At 37.6% G+C, this 21,682-nt stretch overlaps 1 protein-coding gene across 1 annotated transcript in view; it reads right to left on the bottom strand.

The window, feature by feature from the left end:
• LOC145245591 (dynein axonemal heavy chain 6-like) overlaps positions 1–21,682 on the bottom strand; it is a 99,643-nt gene that overhangs the window by 20,064 nt on the left and 57,897 nt on the right. The window contains exons 10-12 of the mRNA XM_080107166.1: positions 20,977–21,031; positions 17,338–17,476; positions 5,613–5,854 (exon numbers count right to left, since the gene is read on the bottom strand). Of these exons, the coding sequence (XP_079963292.1) occupies positions 5,613–5,854; positions 17,338–17,476; positions 20,977–21,031 (436 nt within the window). The remainder of the gene's footprint in view (positions 1–5,612; positions 5,855–17,337; positions 17,477–20,976; positions 21,032–21,682) is intronic.

Raw genomic sequence — 21,682 nt, 5'->3', positions numbered from 1 at the left:
ATTTGCCAAGAACTTTGCAACTAATTCTACCCTATGTGACAATGCCCATCAGCTCCCTGTATTTTCTCCTATAACAGACAACACACTATGCAACATACAAATATCTGTGCGTGAGTTCGCCAAACTAATCAAGAACTTTGATTCCAGTAAAGCAACTGGCCCTGACGGCATTCCAGTTATAGTGCTGAAAAAGCTCCAACCAAAACTTTCCCCCATACTTACAAAACTGTTTAAGCGTTGCCTTAAGGAGAAGTGCTTTCCAACACTCTGGAAGACCTCATCAGTATGCCATGTATTTAAGAATTCAAGTGAAAAGTCATCTCCCTCTCAGTACAGACTAATAAGTCTCTTGTGTGTCATGAGTAAGTTGCTGGAATCCATATTAAATAAAGAAATAGTCAACCACCTCAACAGAAACAACCTTCTTAGTGACAGGCAATATGGTTGCCGCTCTGCAAGATCTACAACAGATGTGCTAACAGTTATATCACATAGGATTAGTGAATCTCTTGACAAAGGTTTCCTTTCCAGGGCAATTGCTCTTCACATATCAAAGGCCTTCGATAAGATATGGCATAAGGGTCTACTTCACAAGATTTCCAGCTATGGTATTACTGGAAATGTTTTCTCAATCATTAAATCATTTCTCTTTGATAGGTTCATTAGAGTAGTGGTTGATAGGCAGAAATAAGAGGCACACAGTATTAATGCTGGAGTCCCCCAGGGGTCCATTCTGGGCCCAACTCTCTTCCTAATCTACATCAATGATCTCCCAAAACACATACTTAAATCATTCGCTGACATCTATGCTGATGACACGACCATCTATGGCAACACATCAAAGGCCGTAAATGACAAAGTTCTCTCTAATTCTCTCTCTTCTCATCTTGAGCGTGTAGTACAGTGGGGGAAGAGGTGGCTGGTCACTTTTAATGCATCCAAAGCCAAGCTTCTATCTTTACATCATCAACGCTCTGATCCACACCTGGCATCAATTGAAATGGATGACTCTCGTCTTGGGGAGGCTCCATGTTTTGACAAGCCTCTGGGTTTGACCTTTACTCCTGATCTGAAATGGAACACGTACATCAAATCTGTTGCCAGGGACGCAGGGAAAATGGTGGGATCCTTCTACCGCTCCAGAAGATATCTCACTACAGATGCAATTCTCTAACTGTATAATAGCCAAGTACGTCCAAGGATGGAGTACTGCTGCCACATCTGGGCTGGAGCTGTTAAAAACAGCCTATCCTGCCTTAACAGAGTACAAAATAGACTTCGTGGTTTGGTGGGGGATGCCCTTTTCTCTTCCCTGCAGCCTCTCTCCCACAGATGAGACGTTGTGAGCCTGTCTTTGTTTTATCGTTATTTCCATAGCAAGTACTCGTCTGAGCTCCAATCTCTTGTCCCCCCTCGCCAATCTTTCATGAGAAACACCCGTCTGGCTGAAACTACTGTCAATAATTTTCCCCACTCTTTATCTGTGCCTAAATCCAAACGTAGATTCCATGAGCATAGCTTCTTTCTTAGAAGTGCACGATTGTGGAACTCTCTTCCGTTTGCCTGTTTCCCACCTGACTACAACTTGGATGTCTTCAAATCCAGCATAAACAAACTCCTGACTAACCACCCCCTTAAGTAAATCTACAATACTAATGATTACTACAATACTATCTCATTGATTACTGTACATGCATGTACGGGCCTTGATAACTGGTGACCCCCATGTAAAAAAAAAAATGGTCATTTCGATTCCTTGTAGTCAATCTGTTGTGTCGTGGAACAACAGTGAAAATAAGAACAATCAAGTTGAGGTTCGGTTAAGGAACAAGTGTATTAACAAGAATGTACAAAGATAGAAAAGCATGCATATCTGCTGGACACTCGGCTGCAGTTGAAGTGCAGTCGCATCTCTCTCATCAGTGTTGGAATTACTAGCGCTATTTATAGTGCCAATCGGTGTAAATTCCTCTGTTCAAGGAAGGCCGATATAAGAATATGAATCCTAAACAAATGATGAAGAACGGAAAATTATCCAGTAAGTGACAGAAATTTTAATCACCCAGAGACAGGTAACGTTTAATTAAATTCAATGCTAGCGACATTTTAATCATCAGTAAAACTGCATTGTTTAGACAACACTCCAAGAGGTTGCATCAACATATTTATCAACAGAGATAGCATCATTAGCAGAATGACATCACTTACTGTATTTAATCTGAGATAGGTACTATTGCTATTGAATATTTTACAAAAAAAATTACAAAATAAATAAATAAATAAATAAATAAAAAATAAATAAAACAAAATACACAGCGAATGTGGCTCACTGCAAATTGGGTGGCGGTGGAATGGAGGTGATGCGTCATCCTTTTGATCTATTCTCTTAATGGGGGCAAAATAAAAGCACATAGATCTAAGGCAATGGTTGAAATCTTAGAAAATGAACTCCAGTCTGTAGTAAAATGGGGATAAGATTGAAAAGTTAGATTTAATGCAACTGAGTGTATTTGCTTTAACAATTACAAGACATCTTTACAACTACTGGTTGATATGACTAACAGCATCTTATCTAAATGTGAGCTACTATTCAAACTTCTATGCCAAACATTTACAGGTAACATGAATTGGAACAAATACAGAGAAGATACTACCAAGTCTGTTTTAAAGAAGGTGGGATCCCTCTACAATTCTAGAAAACTTCTCATGCATTCCAATATGCTATATCTCTAAAAAAAAAACCCACTACCATTCGCCTTTGCATGGAATATTGTTGCCATATCTTGGCTGGTGCACCAAACACTAATCTCTTCCTCTTAGACAGAGTCAAAGGGTAAAAAAGTATGGAATGGTCTCCAAGGAACTTACTACCCTTAATCAACTCGTCGATCAGCAAAATCCCACCTCTTCATTGTAGAGGTCCTCAGATTTCTACCCTAACAGTTCTTTCCATTAAACTGCTTGCCTTTAGAATTTCCTCCCTGCTTTCTGTTTCTCACAACTGTACCAACACGCAGAAATTCCAATGTAATATTAACAAAAAACTTGCTGCACAACTCTCCAATTAGAATGGCTTTATAAATCTGGTTTCTATTTTTTAATAGTCACTTACGCCTCAGTAGCAATGTGCCAATAAGTAAAAATAAAATGAAACATGATTTTTCATTAGAGTACAGGATAACGAGGTGGATAAATTAAAGAGAAAAAGGAAGGAAAAGGAAGAAAAAAAAAGCAAATGGATAGAGAGGGGTAGAGTGAAAGAGGAAGAGAAAAGAAAAGAGAGAGACGGAAGGAAAGAGAGAAAGAGAAAGGAGAGAGAAAATGGATAGAAAATGAGGTGGATAGAAGAAGGACATAGGAGAGAAAGAGAGAGTAAAAAAGGAAGAGATAGAGCGAGAGAAAAAAAGAGAAGAAAAATGCATTGAAGGTGATGGAGAGAGAGTGTGTGTGAAAGAAAGGGGGTGGTAGAGAAACACAGTAAGAAAAAGAAAAGACAGAAAATAGATAAAAGAGAGAGAGAAAGAGAGAGAGAGAGAGAGAGAGAGAGGGAAATTTAAGAAAAGCAAAGAGGAATAGAAAGAGAGGTAGAAGAAAGAATATATATATATATATATATATATATATATATATATATATATATACTAGTAAAAGTACCCATCGTTGACTGGGTTCAAAAACAACCTACAGAAAATGGACTCTGATGCATAAAAGTATGATAGGTTATGAAAAGGATGTTTTTTTTTATCGTTATTTCCGTGGAGGGGCTCGTCTGAACTCCAATCTCTGGTTCCCCCTCGCCAATCTTTCACGAAAAACACCCGTCTAGCTGAATCCACTGTGAAAAATTTCCCCCACTCTATATCTGTGCCTAAATCAAAACGCGGATTCCATGAACAAAGCTTCTTTCTTAGAACTGCACGCCTGTGGAGCTCTGTTCCGTCTGCCTGCTTCCCTCCGGACTACAACTTGAATGTTTTCAAGTCCAATGTTAATAAATTCCTAATGAACCGCCCCCTTAAGTAAACACTTCATCAAATCTCCACACTAACGTAATGTACTTGCAATAACCCTTATCCCTGAGTGGCTTCCGGGCCTTGATAAGTGGTGATCACTGTGTAAAAAAAAAAAAAAAAAAAAAAAAAGGATGGGTTGTAAAGAGAACCCTTCGAATTCGGGGGTATCAAAACCAAAGCAAAATATGATGAAAGTAAAAATAAAATGGATTAACCTCATAATTTATTATACCATACCTGTTCACACTGAAACACTTATCACAATATTCTGTGGATCTATATTAAAAAACCTTGTTAAACTTTGTGACATATTTCGATTCTATGGAGATCAGGTGCCAACGAAAACACCATAATGTTATTATACCATATTACTTCAAACCGAAGCATAATTATCAAAGTATACTTACGCAGATAGATATGAAAAGTCTTTATTAAAGTTTGTGCCTATTTTCATTCTATGGAGGTCAGGCGCGAACGCAGACCCCACAATTTTATTACACCATCCCTATTTAAGTTAAAACATACTTATCAAAGTATTATTATGTACATTTATATCAAAAACACTTATAAACGTTTTTTTTTTTTTAATTTTTCATGTTTTTTTATTTCCATACTTTGTGGACCAGGCGCGTACGCAGACCCCACAATTTTAATGAATCATCATTATGCCAGATCAAACATACCCATTCCTGTGTCTCGATACATCTTCTATCATTATATGTGATCAGTTTTCTATAATAGTCAACCATATAGGAGCCTCTTCGTGACCAGACACACACACAAACGTTCAGCTTTATATATCAAGTCCTCCTACAGCTTCCAGCCATCACCGAGAGGAATTCTACACTTTCGACAGATATGGGGTTTTCCCCTTCATAACTGGAACATAAACACATAGAATAAATGCAAACAAAAATGTTAGCGGTTACATCGGTCAAAACATTGTGAATATATTAGGTTAGCGCAAAAATAATGTTTTCTGACGTTCAACTATATATATATATATATATCAATTTTATTTATACAAACATTTTCGACGGTAATTCTTGGCCTGAAGACGTAATCCCCTAACGTGGGTGATTACAGAAACATGTATGCACATATGTAGCCATTAATGTTTGTATAAATAAAATTAATATACCTGCTCTGTTCACTCATTGAGCACTATTTTGGTAGACACATGTTGTTTCATTGGATGTACTTCTAGGAAACTAAACTGTACTGGCTATATATATATATATATATATATATATATATATTTAGAGAGAGAGAGAGAGAGAGAGAGAGAGAGAGAGAGAGAGAGAAAGAGATAGTGACAGAGAAAGAAAGAGAGAAACTGCATAAAAGGTAAGGAAGAGAGAGAGAGAGAGAGAGAGAGAGAGAGAGAGAGAGGGGGGTAGAGAGGGAAAGAGAGAAATGAGAGAGAAAAAAGGAGAGAATGGATAAAAGGAGGAAAGAGAGAAAGAGACTCAGGGAACGGGAGAGAGAGAGAGAGAGAGAGAGAGAGAGAGAGTGATGGAAATTCTGCAACAGACATACGTATAAACAGAGATTAGCAATTATTATGTAAAATAATAGTAAAAAAAAAAGTTTTCTTACTGTGTGAATGAATTAAAGTGCTCAGTTGGTAAAAGGTTGGGAACTGCCAACACGGTTTCTTGGTAGTTGAGCATGATTTCTGTGATTTTATCTGTGAAATATTTATAGTCAGGTTGAAAAATGAATCGTTCATATTTGATAATAAGGTCAACAAGAAAGAGAGGCCGAGATACGTCTCCGTCCGTTTCTTCATCCGTTTCATACAAAGAGAAATCAACACCAGTACACACAATAATACTTTTCTGAAAATGAAAAATAGCATAACAACAATTAAAAGTAAATTCAAACCAAAAAGAAAAATATATATTGCATTAATAATTTACACACAAATACGATTCTTCTTCTTTTTTTTTAACATGGAAGTCACCACTTATCAAGGCCCGGAAGCCACTCAGGGATAAGGGTTAATGCATGTACAGTAATCAATGGGATAGTATCGTAGTAATCGTTAGTATTGGAGATTTGATAGTGTCTTACTTAAGGAGGCGGTTCATCAGGAATTTGTTTATGTTGGACTTGAAGAAATCCAAATTGTAGTCAGGTGGGAAATAGGCAAATGGAAGAGAGTTCCACAGGCGTGCAATTCAAAGAAAGAAGCTTTGGTCATGGAATCTACAATTTGATTTTGGCACATAAATAGTGGGGAAGATTATTGACAGTGGTTTCAGCTGCCATATTTAATATTTTGGATTAATTATTAATAAATCACTTTCTTGACATATGATTCACAGGGATGCAAGATGGAGAGTCAGGTGACTCAAGGGGACAGCACATATGCTAAAAAAAAAAAAAATTACTAAGCAGACCAAGCTTAGAAATTAATAGCATTTGGTAGCCTCTAATTGTAGGAAAAAGAAAATTGTACACCCATAAAATTTTGGTGATAGAAGGGATATAATCCTGTCGATCGTTATTTGAGTTGGCTCCCCTGTGTCAACCAATTTTTTCACACATACGAAACCACAGTCATAAAACGAAGACTAATTCAAAGAATAGGAAAATATTTAAGGAGCCAGTAACTTTTCTTCTTTTATTTTCTAAACAACAACCAACATGCCTGAAGACGTCGAAGGCCAAACCGACTGAAATGTTACACAAGTAACACAAATAACACTCAAGATGAGAACAATAGTCCGCTCAATACAAGTAATACAAGTAATCACTTTCTTTTCACTTTAATAACTAATTTCAAACAAGGCTTCATAACTAGCAGGGCTACGTGGCGTTGCCCAGGGCGAAAGCGTAATATATTTTATTATGTTACACTTCATAGTCAAATTTCTATCTTTATCCTCCACCCAGCCTATTCCTCTCTAACTGAACATATACATTTTTAAAAATTTTTTTATTACATTTTCACCCCAAACAAGGCACATTGCCACTTTGGTGTAGGGGGCTGCTATCAGAGACAGCAACTACTGGAGCACTATGTTGGGATTTGGGTAGCAAGATGTCGGTTCACATTACGCTTGAACTTCTGCATGTCAGTACAGTTAGGGAAGCAGGAACCTGGAATGGAATTCCAGAGTCTAGCGGTTCTGGGGAAGAAACAACTGGAGTAGAAAGATCTTTTATATCTAGGGATCTCTACTGTGTGGGGGTGGGATTTAGCTGCCTGTCGGGTTTGTCGAGGGTGTCTACGTCGTGGGGGCACAAGTGTCTGCAGCTCATCAGAGCATTCACCATTAAAATACTTGTAGAACAGGCAGAGGGATGCAACATCTCGTCGATGGGACAGAGGCTGAAGCTTAGATACCAGTTCAGGGCCTATCAGATTGGTGACTCTCTTTTGAACCCTGTCAAGGAGCGAGAGACTAGTAGCAGATGCACCAGCCCAAATATGACAACAATACTCCATACATGGGCGAATGGTGGCCTTATAGAGGTACAGGATACTTTCAGGTGTTAGTAGTTTTCTCGCACAGTAGAGAGAGCCTACCTTTTTTGCAGGAATGTCTCAATATAATTGTTCCAACTCATGTTTCCTGAGAACGTTAGGCCAAGCAGTTTGAAAGATGTACTCTCAGACAGGGAGTCACTGGCCATTGCTATTGGTGGCAGAGAAGGTTTTTTGTAATTATTGAAGGAAACCAGTTTAATCTTGGCAGCATTGAATGTGACCATCCATTTATGTCCCTATTCCACTACAGATTGGAGGTCATCCTCTAGTGTTTTTGCCATTTCTTTAGATATGTGTTCATTTGTTTTCCTGTCATGCCTGTTATAGAGTGTAGTGTCATCAGCATATATACCCATCTCAGAGGCAGTTTTGTCGGGGAGGTCATTAATAAATATTAGGAACAATAGAGGTCCACGGATAGACCCCTGAGGCACTCCCGCATTTATATCACACTGTTTAGATGCACGACCGTCGAGGACAACCTGGATTTTTCTCTTATCTAAGAAGGATTTAATTATGTTAAGTATTCTACCAGTAATACCGTATGATTTAATTTTCCTGAGGAGATCCTTGTGCCATATCCTGCCAAAAGCCTTAGATATATCTAGAGCTACCGCTCTGCCCTCCCCCGAGTCACCACTTATCAAGGCCTGAACGCCACTCGAGAATAAAGCTTAATGAATGTAAGGTGGTAGTGTAGTAATCGCTAATAATGTAAATTGAGTAAAATTTTATTATTTATGAGAACGGCTCAACAAGAACTTGTTTACATTGGATTTGAAGGATACTATATTGTATTCAACCAGGAAGCAGGCCAGTGGAACTGTTCCACATGCTAGCAGTTCTAGAAAAGAAGCTTTGTTCATGGAATCTGCATTTAGATTTAGGCAGAGTTAGAGAGTGGAGGAAATCATATGTAGTGGTTGTAGCTAGTCGTGTGTTGTTTTGGAAAATTTTGGCAAAGAGGAATCATAAATTCGAGTTCAGTGGAGCACTTGCCATGAAAATAACGACAGAATCTTGCAATGTCTCTTCTGTGAGAAAGAGGTTGTAGGAAAGAGAAAAGGGCATCCCTTACAAGGTTTAAAAGTCGATTTTGAACTCTATCAAGGTTGAATAGGGCAAGCGAAGCAGATCCTGCCCAAATGTGGCAACAGTACTCCATTTTAGGGTGTACATGGTACTTATACAGATAGAGGAGTCCAGTTTGTCAGACTTTGCCTAATGTGTCACCCCAACACAGATTTTCTCGTTGGGGTTTACTCCCCTAGCCCAATGCCAACCAAGGATAACCCACTGGGCTGTGGGGCAGGGGTTGATGTGAGACCAGGGCGTGTCCACACGTCGGTGGGCCATGGGCTCACATCTCTGGGGCCCCCTGCTGCTCCGAGGTTCCTTGCTGTTCAGCCTGGAGCCGCGAGGCAACCAGTTACCGTGTGTGGCCACGAGGAGGCACAGCAGAGGTCTTGGTGTTAGAGAGGCTGTGTACTGGCAGGGGAAGACTTACGCACTCGGCTTCCCTATTCGCACGGGGCTAGCCAGCGGTAGCACTGAAAGCGAGAAAGCACAAGCAAAGCATGCAACTTATACTAAGGAGCATGCAGAGCATGCGACCTATTGCCCAATAACCACACTAGACGCTTCATAACACCCTGTATATATACACACACACACTGACAATCTGGACTCTTGGCACACTCCTGCAGCAGCCTGTCAGTCCAGTCGTCATGGTCTCTGCCTGCCACTGGAACCGCTGATGGTCTGCCAAGATAGTGGACTGTGGAGCGTGCACCCACTTTTCACTCAAATCATCACTGCACTAGTTTTGCCCATGCCGACTCTTTATTTCCCACACACTATTTTTTTTTTTTTTTTTCATCTACAAATACAAGTCCTCCGGCGATGGGGAAGGAGTGGTGGGGGCAGGCAAGGTTGTTGCTGGCAGCCCTTAGCTCCAACCCTGCACGTGAGGCGGCCCCGGGGTGATGGTCGCTGGATGGCTGGGACTGGAACTGCAGCCTCCTTCGGCAGCTCCCAGAGTGACTGGGCGGCCCTTTTCAGGATCCACACCACCCACCCTGAATTGGGAGGGGTCTAGAAAAGGTGACCCAAACAAGTGTCTGTTCCACTCTCCACGGACAGGTAGCCGAGCCTCGTCGTGGCAACCCATACCTCGGTCCTAATAATACTAAGAAGCTAATAATTGGCACTTGGAATGTGCGTATTCTTCTCGACCTTCACAACAACTCAAGACCTAAACGGAGAACAGCTCTAATTTCATATGAGTTAAAGAAGTACAACATCGACATCGCTGCTCTCAATGAAACCCGATTCTCGGATGAGGGCTGCCTCACCGAGTCAGGAGAGGGATACACCTTCTTCTGGAAGGGCCTGGATAGAGGTGCTCCTCGCATCCATGGAGTTGCCTTTGCCATCAAGACCAGGCTACTCAACAGCATTCCCCAGAGCCCAACGGGTCACAATGAGAGGCTAATAACTTGGCGTATCCCCTTATCAAATAAACGTCACGCTACCCTAGTCAATGTGTATGCACCAACCCTAGATTCAGCTGATGAATTGAAAGACCAATTTTATGCCCAACTCCATGAGATCATGCTGACAATCCCCAAAGAAGATAAGATCATTCTCCTTGGGGACTTCAATGCAAGAGTGGGCAGCAGTCACCATCTTTGGGAGAGAGTGCTAGGGCATCATGGAGTTGGAAAATGTAACGATAATGGGTTGCGTCTTTTAACATTCTGCTCCCAACATAATCTGTCCATCACAAATACCATGTTCCAGCTCCAAAACAAATTCAAGACCACCTGGATGCATCCTAGGTCCAAAATTTGGCACCTACTTGACTATGTTATTGTAAGACGTAATGACATAAAAGATGTGAGAATCACCAGAGCCATGAGGGGAGCAGATGGGTGGACAGATCATCGCCTGTCCGCTCTATTTTCCTTCTTAAGATCCGGCCTCCAGCTCGCCGTCAAGCTCCCAGAAAACATCTTGACCTCAAAGCTCTCAACAACATTACAACACGAGCTGCTCTACAAAACGAACTGGCTGAATGTCTTACCTTACCAACTCCTGCAGCAGATCCCATAACAACAGCTTTCTTAACTGAAAAATGGGAAAGCATGTGTGAAGTCCTCCTCAATACTGCCAAAGACATTTTGGGATTCTCAAGAAGAAAACATAGAGACTGGTTTGACGAGCAGTCTGATGGAATTCATCAACTAATTGAAGAAAAAAATCGGCAACAGCAAGCAGTGACTGCAAATCCAACTCCAGCATTACGTGCCAAGCTAGCCGAGCTTCGGTCAAAAGTCCAACAGGAAATCTGAAGAATGCAAAATGAATGGTGGACCAATCTTACAACTGAGATCCAAGGTTTAGCTGATATGGGGGACCAACATCAATTTTATAATGCCCTTAAGACAGCCTATGGGCCAAAGAACAATAGCCTCTGCCCAGTCCGTAGTGCTGATGGCTCCATACTCTATACTGAGAAGACTGCCATACTCAATCGGTGGGCTGAACACTACCAAGACTTACTGAACAGGCAGAACCCTATCGACCCTACTTTTCTTGACCATCTTCCTGACCTTCCTGTAATTCAAGAACTGGATGTAATACCAACTATCCATGAAGTTAGCCGTGGAGTTAACAACCTCAAGAATAATAAAGCCACTGGCCCTGATGGCATACCAGCTGAGCTTCTTAAGCATGGCGGAGATGCCATTACCACTTGTCTCCATAACATCATCCAAGATGTCTGGGAGTCAGGCTGCTGCCCACAACAATCGAAGGATGCAGATATCATCAGCATATATAAAAAGAAAGGTGACAGAAATATTTGTGGCAATAGTCGAGGCATTTCCCTTCTGTCAACCCCAGGGAAAGTTGTCACTAGAATTTTACTGTCTCGTATCATCCAACACATTGTCAATCAAGTCTTACCTGAATCGCAGTGTGGCTTCAGACAAGAGCGCAGCACGATTGACATGGTTTTTGTTGCAAGACAGCTCCAGGAGAAAAGCGTCGAGCAACACCAAAATCTATATATGGTTTTTGTAGATCTCGCCAAGGCCTTTGACACTGTGAACCGTCCTTTGCTCTGGGAGGTACTCGTCAAATTTGGCTGCCCACCAATATTCCTGGGTGTCCTGAAGGCTTTCCATAATGGATCTATGGCTCGCATCTCCAGTTCAGGACTAAAATCTGAGCCCTTCCTGGTAGAATCGGGTGTGAAGCAGGGATGCGTCATTGCGCCCATCTTGTTTAATCTTTTTCTTGCTGCGGTTTCCAATGTTGCCAAACAGCAAATCCATCCTGCTGATGGGATCCGCCTCTCATACCGGCTGGATGGCAACCTCTTCAATCTGCGTCGCCTCCATGCCAGATCACGTGTGACAGAAGAAGCAATCCATGAATTGCAATACGCTGACGACACAGCTCTGGTGAGTTCATCTGAAGAGGGTCTTCAGCGCACCATCAACACTATCTCCAACATTTACTTCCGAGCTGGTCTAGCCATCAACATCAACAAAACAGAGGCACTTAACATATGTGAACACCGTCAGGAACCACCAATGCTCACAATCAACCATCAGCCACTGAAAAACACTCAAGAGTTTACTTATCTTGGCTCAGTGCTCACTGACTCCTGTGACCTAACAAGTGAGGTCCAACGGCGCATTGGTCTGGCTGCTGCAGCCTTTGGTAGACTCTCGCACAGAGTTTTTATGAACCGTAACCTCACCACCACCACCACCAAGGTTTCTGTCTATAGAGCAATCTGTCTCTCCATCCTCTTGTATGGCAGCGAGTCATGGGTGCCTTATAGACGCCACCTGAAAAAGCTAAAAGCATTTCATACCAACTGCTTACAGCGTATACTAGGTTTAAAATGGTGGCACAGGGTGCCACACAATGAGATACGCAGGCGCACTCAAATGGACCCACTTGAAATAATTCTAACTAATAGACAACTTAGGTGGCTTGGTCACACCATCCGGATGCCAGCAGAAGGGCTCCCACGCAAGGTCCTCTACGGGGAACTTGCAGAGGGCAGACGCAACCCTGGGGGTCCACGTAAACGTTTCAAGGACCAACTAAAAACATCATTGAAAAAGTGTGGCATAGAATCCAACGCCATCGAACATGCTGCTGCTCATCGGAGAAAATGGCGAAACATCTGCCAAGAGGGCTTGGAAATTTTCACCTCCACCTATAACGACCGAGCAGAGCGTAGAAGACACCAAAGGCATGCGGCGCAGCGGGCAGACGGCATCTTCCCTTGTGCTGCCTGCGGCCATGTATGCAATTCACGAATTGGACTCCACAGTCACCAGCGAGTGCATCAGGTGTAATCTATCTGGGACTGTTAGGCATGGTGCAACGTCATCGTCGTCAGCGACGGACTACTGAAGAGAAGAGAAAGAGACAGATAGAGGATTACATCGGCATTGAGATACCTACTGGAGCAGTGATCCAACCATTTTTCAAGCAATCTTAGCAACAGATTTCACACCAGGAGTGAAGGTCAATGCCAAAAGCTTGTCAAGACATGGAGCTTTACCAAGACGAGAGCCATACATACACACATATACATACACACATATACATACACACATATGCATACACGCATATACATACATAGGTATTCACACATAAACAACTCTCCTTTATATAATAAATTCCCAGAAGAACGAATCTGCATTTTTTTCTAAATTAGTACATGATATCATTGAATAAAGAATGAAAGATGATTAACACAAACACAGGCGATACCTATTGACTTTAGTCTTGAAAAGGCTAATAGTAAAAAGAAAACAATCAGCAGGAAAGGAGTTCCACAATTTTTCAGTTCTTGGAAGAATCTAAGAATCTAGGAAGATGTATTACAATGAGGTACTTGAACAATGATTCGGTGAAGGCCACTAAACCAAATCAAATGAACTAAAACAAAGGAAGCAGTGAATGATACAGAAGATTCTGAAGAACACATACTATAGTTGTACTTATAAAAGAGACTGAGACTAGTAATACTATATCCGTGAAAGAGAAGGTGTGCAAAAGAAAAAAGAGCAAGGCTAATCAAATTACCGATATCGTTCTGAATTTTATCAAGAACTTTAAAAAATAACAGAGATTCACCAGCCCAAATATGACAACAGTAATTCATGGAAGAGCTGACAAGGTTTTATTTGTAACTAGCAGAGCACACAATATTGCCTGGTCATAAAATACGTTTACAGACTCGAGATTTGACATAAGGGGTATTGATATTTGGGGAATTCTTTTTAGTCGATTTTCAGTCAAAAATTTGGCTGTCAAGTGGTCAAATTTCAACGATTTGACCATTGAAAACTCTACCAAACTCCTCCGCCAATTTGAGGTCTAAACACTTGAAATTTTAGATGTAGGTTATTTGGACATGGATCAAACTTTGTAATTTGATTTGAGCTCCAAACAATAAATGTTAAAGGGTCAAAATTGGGGTCAAATTAAAAAAATTGACCTTTGCGGTTTCTACCAAATTACTCAGCCAATTTGTGGTCTAAACATTTGAAATTTTACATAAAGTGTATTCAGACATAGGAAAAGCTTTTTAATCGGTTTTTGGCCGAAAATTTGTCTGCCAGCAGGTCAAAGTTCAAAAGATTTGACTTTAGCGGTCTCTAGCAAACTATTCAGTATTTTTGGGTCAACATTTGAAATTTTACATAAAGTGTATTCAAACACGTAGCTAGCTTTTTAATCAATTTTTTGGGTGAAAATTTGTCTGCCAAGTGGTAAAAGTTGAAAGAGTTGACCTGTGCAGACTCTACCAAACTCCCCCCGCCAATTTTGGGTCTACACACTTAGAATTTTAGATGTAGGTTACCTGGACATGAGTCAAGCATTTTAATATATAATACATATGCACATAATGTTATGAACAGTACATAAAGCCCGAGCAAAGCCAGACTGAATTGGTAGTATATATATAAACTTGGGTGCAATTAGCTAGAATCGAAGCCAAGCGCTCCAGCCTTAGTCATTAATGTTTAAGCTATCATCAGATGGACAAGAAAGCGTTAAAATTTAATCGATTTTAACGTATAAATGTATATTTGTGCATACGTACAAGAGCACTTTAAGTCGACTTGCACCTTTCAACCTCCAATTTTTTTTTCAATTTAACCCCCTAGCAGCTATTTTTACCAGTTAAAACATATAAAAGAATGACCCACAAAAATACTATCATTTGACACGCTTCGCATCCCTCTGCGACCTTGCATCTTAAAGGAGATGCACTTTGAAAAAATGGAGACAGAGAGACAGACACACAGACATAGTGGGTTATATATATATATATATATATATATATATATATATATATATATATATATATATATATATAAAAGCTATTATTTTATATGTGGAAAATAGTATCTTAAACACACCGTAATTGTCAATAAATAAATAAATCGTCATGTCCAATATAATATTTTCATTGCAGAAATTCCCCTTTGGACCAAAGTACCATAGGTTTGCAACAACAGATGCCACATACAAATATATTATGTCTAGACTATTAGTTACTATCTTATGTAACTTTAGAATGGCATTTGAGACACATTTATTCGTCATAATAAAATCCTACATTTCATCCCTAGAGCAACACGATCAAAATTACAACCATCTTTAGAGAAAGTAGTGCCTCTTTTTCCCTCTAAATATCAGGTCCTCCTACAGCTTCCAGTCATCACCGAGAGGAATTCTGCACTTTCGACAGATATGGGGTTTCTCCCTTTATAACTGGAACATAAACACATAGAATAAATGCAACCAAAAATGTTAGCGGTTACATCGGTCAAAACATTGTGAATATGTTAGGTTAGTGCAAAAATAATGTTTTCTGGCGTTCAACTATATATATATATATATATATATATATATATATATATATATATATATATATATATATATACATATATATATATATATATATTTATATATGTATATATATATATATATATATATATATATATACACTTGTGCCCGATATTATTCATACCCCCCCTTGAAAATTGAGTTTATTAGGTGTAACTTTTGTAAGAATTTATTGTTTACGTCCATATTGATACATATTCTTAATAAACCTCTTCTGATCATTTTCGTCATTTTAAAATCTCGGGATACTTGTAATAAAAGAAATATACAGCTATTTATAAAATCTGCAATGTTCAAAAATAATCATACCCCCTTATTTTTTCAGTATTAATCGAGTTTATGACTGTTTGTTTTCTGTTTGATTCTTATTTTGAATGCTTTTATACAACCCTTGATTAATTTCATTTCGTTTTTTGCATTTTTCAGAAATTAAAATGATATCAACTGAAAACCAATAAAAGAATAAAAATTATTAGAATGGGGAAGAAAAAAGAGCTTAGTAATGATCTTAGGACTAAAATTGTGAATTCACATAAGGATGGTTTAGGTTACAAGTCAATTTCCAAGAAATTTGAGGTCCCTACAGCAACAGTACAGAGCATCATCAAAAAATTCCAGAGCCACCACACAACAAACAACTTGATTGGTAGAGGAAGGAAAAGTAAACTGTCTGCTAGAGCCACCAGGAATATTGTAAGAAGTGTTAATGCAAATCCAACCACCACTAATAAGGCATTTTAGAAAATCTGGAGTCTTCTGGCATAAAAATATCAATGCAAACATTGCAAAGGACTCTGCATGAAAATGGTCTGAAAGGAAGAAGGCCAAGAATGACTCCATTGCACACCGGAAAACACCTTGCAGCACGTCTAAAGTTTGCTAGGACCCATGTGAATTCTCCAGAGTCCGTTTTCTCAAGTATTCTGTGGACTGACGAAACAAAAATTGAATTGTTTGGCCATATGGATGCTTCTTACGTTTGAAGGAAGAAAGGAGAAGCTTACAACCCAAAGAACACCATACCCACGGTGAAACATGGTGGTGGTAGCCTAATGTTTTGGGGCTCCTTTTCGGCTAGTGGTCCAGGTAGTTTGGTCAAGATAGATGGAACCATGAAGAAGGAGCAATATTTGGAGATACTCCAGAAAAACATTAGACAGGATGCGGAGAAGCTCCATTTAGGACCAAACTGGGTCCTTCAACAGGATAATGATCCAAAACATACTGCCAAAATAGTCAAGAAATGGTTTTAGGATAATCAAATTAATGTTTTGGAATGGCCTAGCCAGAGTCCCGACCTGAACCCTATCGAAAACCTCTGGCACATATTGAAAACTGAGGTTAAAAAGCGGAAACCTAGAAATTTGAGGGATTTGGAGAACTACTGCATTGAAGAATGGTCAAAAATCAGTGTTGATGCTTGTAAAAACCTTGTTGATAAATATCCCAAACGGTTACAGGCAGTTATTAAGAATAAAGGGCATGCTATTGACTATTAGTAAGAGAGGTATGAATAATTTTGAACTAGTGCCATTATTGTTTTTCTTTGTATAATGTTTCAAACTTGCATAATTTGTTTATTTGTTGAGTTTAAATTAAATGCTTATGCTTGCTTTATTGTTTGAAATCCCTTTAATATTGTCTACCTTCTGGTTTGAGCAATATTCTTATAGAAATCTCAAAGATCCGAGGGGTATGAATAATATCGGGCACAAGTGTATATATATATATATAAACGGCATTATTTTTGCAGCAACCTAATAACAACTAAAATGAGAATAGTAGTTCGAATAATCCAAATAATTTAAACGCATTCTCAATTTTAAAACGACGTTACATGATTATCATTAAATACAAACCAAATTTTATATTTACCCTTCTTTTTAGACTTGAGCTATCCATGTTGGGCATTGTATTCAGTAATTCCACTAGATAATCCAATAACTTTAGAACAGAGTCAACGACTATTTTGCGAAGAACGGAAACAATGATATAGTCTATAAAGTGAATGAAGCTGAAAAAAATAAACAAAAAAAAGAAGCATAAAACAATTTGAATTAGAAAAATTATTCCAGGCAAATTTGTTACAAAACCGTTAATAACTCAACACATCCAGAAAAAGACTATAATTAAATGGTAGTTATTGCCTGGTAGACCAACACAAAACCCACCTTTAAAAACCAATATTGCATTGAAAATTCGGGCCAGCAACTAGTTTTCACGATACTGAAAAGCTACTTTTCCGCACGTTTCATGTATTAATGTAATGCGGCGGCCATATTTGTAAAATTTAACTTGTTTTCCACCTGAACATTTTCCTTTAAAATGACGACTTTTGATGGTTTTTGGATATGCTGAAAACGAATATCGCATTTAAATTTTCTGCAAATAAGTAGTTTTCCAGATATGAAGCAATGTAATTCTTTATGTTAATAGTGGCGATTATTGCAAGAAATTTAAATGCGTTATTTTATCTTATAAGTTGTAGTCATTGTTGTACGCGCAAGCGCGCATATATTTTTTTTATATAAAAAAAGTAAAAGATTAACTCTTTATTATCTTGAAAATTTATTCCGTCGTTTCTGTTTTGAATAAATATGGACGTCGTGGTATATTATTACATGAAACATGCGGAAATTTTTCTTTTCAGTACCGTGGAAACTAGTTAATCATGGTGTATTTTCAACCAACAACTTTGTGTTTAAATTCGCCACACTGCCGTCCAAGCTTACGACTCCAAATTTCCTCCCCCTGTCTCTAGAAAACCAGGTGGTGTTTCTATATCATAACGACGAAAGAATATTGAATTTCAATTAAAAAACAAAACAAAATGGTGTCTAAGTAATTTTCATGTCACAAGCAATAGCATATCCAAAAAATTATGGAAAACTATAAGGAAAAAAAAATTATTAATGAAAAAAGATATTTGTAAAATCTAGCGATTTGGTTTCAAAATCTACCGCTTTGAATTGAAGAGTTAACAAGGGAGGTAATTAAGTTTTCAATTTCTCACAAATTCAATAATTAGAAATCTAATTTTGAAAGTACAGAATAGTTAACACTTGATTATGTAAGCACAAAGCGAAATTTATTTAAAACTGTTAATAGCGGTAACTTGGATTCTTTTGTTTTTACTTTATTTTTAATTTTATCATTTTACTATTTTTTAAATAGAATTTTGTAAGTTAAATTGACACTTCTGCACTATACGGACGGCACCATTGTTAGGGAGCGATACTTTCAATTTCTTCTCGATCAAATAACACGTCAAATCATGATTTTTCTCCGAACATAAAAATATTTGAAAATCAAAATATTTATTGAAATTGTAAAAATATTTATTTAAAAGTCTGCGTGAGAAAATATAATTTTAATAAAATAATTTTGTAATAAAAACAACAGATTTTTTTTCTCCAAAACATTTTTGGAATTCAAGTAAAGTATATTTTAATTTCTTTTTCGTGACTCGTTAAAGAGTCAACAAAGTCCCCTATTCTTGGACAGAGAAGCATCACCTGGCGGCAGTTTAGTGGAACGCATCCCTCAAAATGGCGCCGTTCGTGCAATGCAGAATTTCCGTTAAATTTAATTATTACGGTATCATTTGGTTATTTAGTTATTGATTAAACTAGATTGTTATCCAACCATAATTAATTTTCTCATTAAGATAATGTTATAACCTCTGTTCTTTACAAAACTTTCCATTTTATAAATACGTGAACATTTCTTAAGGATTTTTAAGCCAGAAACAACTTTTTATTCGACAGTTTAGATGCTTCCAAATTCTTTACAAGTATCTAATAGTCACAAAGAAATTCATTCTTTTTTTTTTCAACTGAAAACTAAAATGGCAAAGTTGTTTATGAAGATTGTTGTTTTGTTTTACGGCATATCAACCCTTTTTGGGTTATGTAATGACGAATACATTCATTTTTGAAAAAGTTCTTATGCTTCAAGTTTCTTATATCTTCAAATATTTATTCATTGAATTTGGTTTGATTGTTTTTTTTTATAGCATATAAACAATTTTTAGATTATTGAATCACGAATCCAGTAATTTGGGGAAAAGTTTTTATGCTTTATATCTTTAAATATTTATTTGTGATGTTAGATTTGGTTGTTTTGTAGAAAAAAATTGTTGTTTTTATTTTTGACTTAGTAGAACACATGAGTTGTGAAGAGGGGGAAAAAAATAAAAAAATAAAAAACAATAACATCAGTGTTTCGTATATTTTAGGTCAGGAAAACAATATCTTCAGACAACACGATCGGTAGCACCAGATGTTTGTGAAAAAAAAACGGAAATGTATTCTAGCAGATTTAATTTTATAATTAAATTATTTTTTAAATAGAAGTTTTAAAAAGTTCGTTTTAGTATTTTAAACTGTTTCATTTTTTTGATTTCTGAAGCTGATATTTTTTCTCAATAGCAAAAAAAAAAAAAAAAAAAGAAAAAAAAAAGAAAAAAACAAACAAACGTTTTTGAACAGAAATCTAATAAATAATGAATATGAGTGTATTAACCTTTCTATGAAAATAGTGTTCACTGTATTCGAGTTCCTTTATCAAACCATTACAACAATGATATTATTATTATAATATTCAAAAACGAGGCAACATCAAAGGGAAATTACTTTCATATTCTTGTCCAGGGTTGCCAGATTAGCTTTTTAAGCCAAATTTCGTGAATTTGGCCTTTTTTTTTTAAGCAACTTGGCCTTCAAAAATTGTATTTGCCCTTTTTCAAAGCTTAACGTACGGACAAACTAAGGAAGGAACATGCAGAATATTATATAGCCATTTCAAGGGACAAGCACATTAGAATTATAATGCAAAAGATATGGTCCTAGATATAATCTAATAGATGTGGTATTTGGTTGTTTTGTTTTATGGCATATCAACCTTCTTTGGATTATTTTATTCTGAATCCAGGAATTTTTTCAAATATTTATTGATTGTGTTTGGTTTGGTTGCTTTGTTTTATGGCATATCAACCTTTTTTGGTTATTCAATGTTTGATCCAGTAATTTTTGGAAAAAGTTTTTATGTTTCAAGGTCTTTCTATGATGTTTAGTTTGGTTGTTGTTTTTTTATGGCATACCAACCCTTTTTTGTTATTTAATGTCGGATCCAGTAATTTTTGAAAAAAGTTTTTGCGCTTCAAGTTCTTTAAATCTGCAAATATTTATACATGGTGTTTGGTTTGGTTGCTTTGTAGAGGAAACTTGTTTTTGTTTTTGACCTTACTCAAAATGAGTTTTGCAACGGGAAAAGAAGCAAAAACAATAGCAGTATATTAAGACAGCCTTATCTGTAGATTTAGCATGATTTTACACAGGTATACGGATGCATGGTATTCGTGAAAATGATGTAATCTGATAGCATTTGAACATTTCCTAAAACTACCTGAATATTCAGATTTTCTTATAGGGTATAAGAGTTTAGATAAAATATGAAACACAAACACAAACACAAACATAGATAAAAATCATGAGAAAATAACAATGAACTTACCAAGATAATCTGTCACAAATATTAAGTTTGTTTTTCCTTTCTGTCAAACCGGATCCTACATAAAAAGATAAAGAAAATGCAGACAAATATAGACATCTTCTTCTTCTATATATATAAAAGGCAAAAATCGGTGTGTATGTATGTATGTATGTATGTATGTTTGTTTGTAACGCTAAAACTTTTGAAAGACGGAACCAGAGTTGACAAATTTGGTATCATATTGCACCTTGATCACCCGGATGACAAATATCGAAATTAGAAAGGGGTCAACTGATCGTTTTTCTCCTAGGGGGGCCCCCAAAAAAACCTGTCATTTTAACGTTATTCAATACGTGTCACGTGACGTGACGTCAGCTCAAACTTTTGACAGACACAACCAAAGTTGACAAATTATGTATCATATTGAACCTTGATCACCCGCATGACAAATATCGAAATTCCACACCAAACGGACCATTAAAAGGGGGTGAACTGATCATTTCTCTCCTAGGGGGGCCCCCAAAAAAACCTGTCATTTTAATGTTAATATTACATAATCCAAAAACGCTTAGTCATGTCACGTGACGTGACGTCAACATCCAGTAATGGCGAACAAATGTAAACAAACACTTTGTTTTACCGATACTTTTGTAATTTCTCTTCTGCTTTGTTCTAGAGATTATTAAACTCCATGACAATGTCTCCAACGTATTTAACTGGTTAAAAA

Source organism: Euprymna scolopes, chromosome 23, assembly GCF_053919585.1.
Source record: "Euprymna scolopes isolate OS-2025 chromosome 23, ASM5391958v1, whole genome shotgun sequence".
Taxonomy (NCBI): domain Eukaryota; kingdom Metazoa; phylum Mollusca; class Cephalopoda; order Sepiida; family Sepiolidae; genus Euprymna; species Euprymna scolopes.
This window is presented reverse-complemented; position numbering and strand designations above follow the sequence as displayed.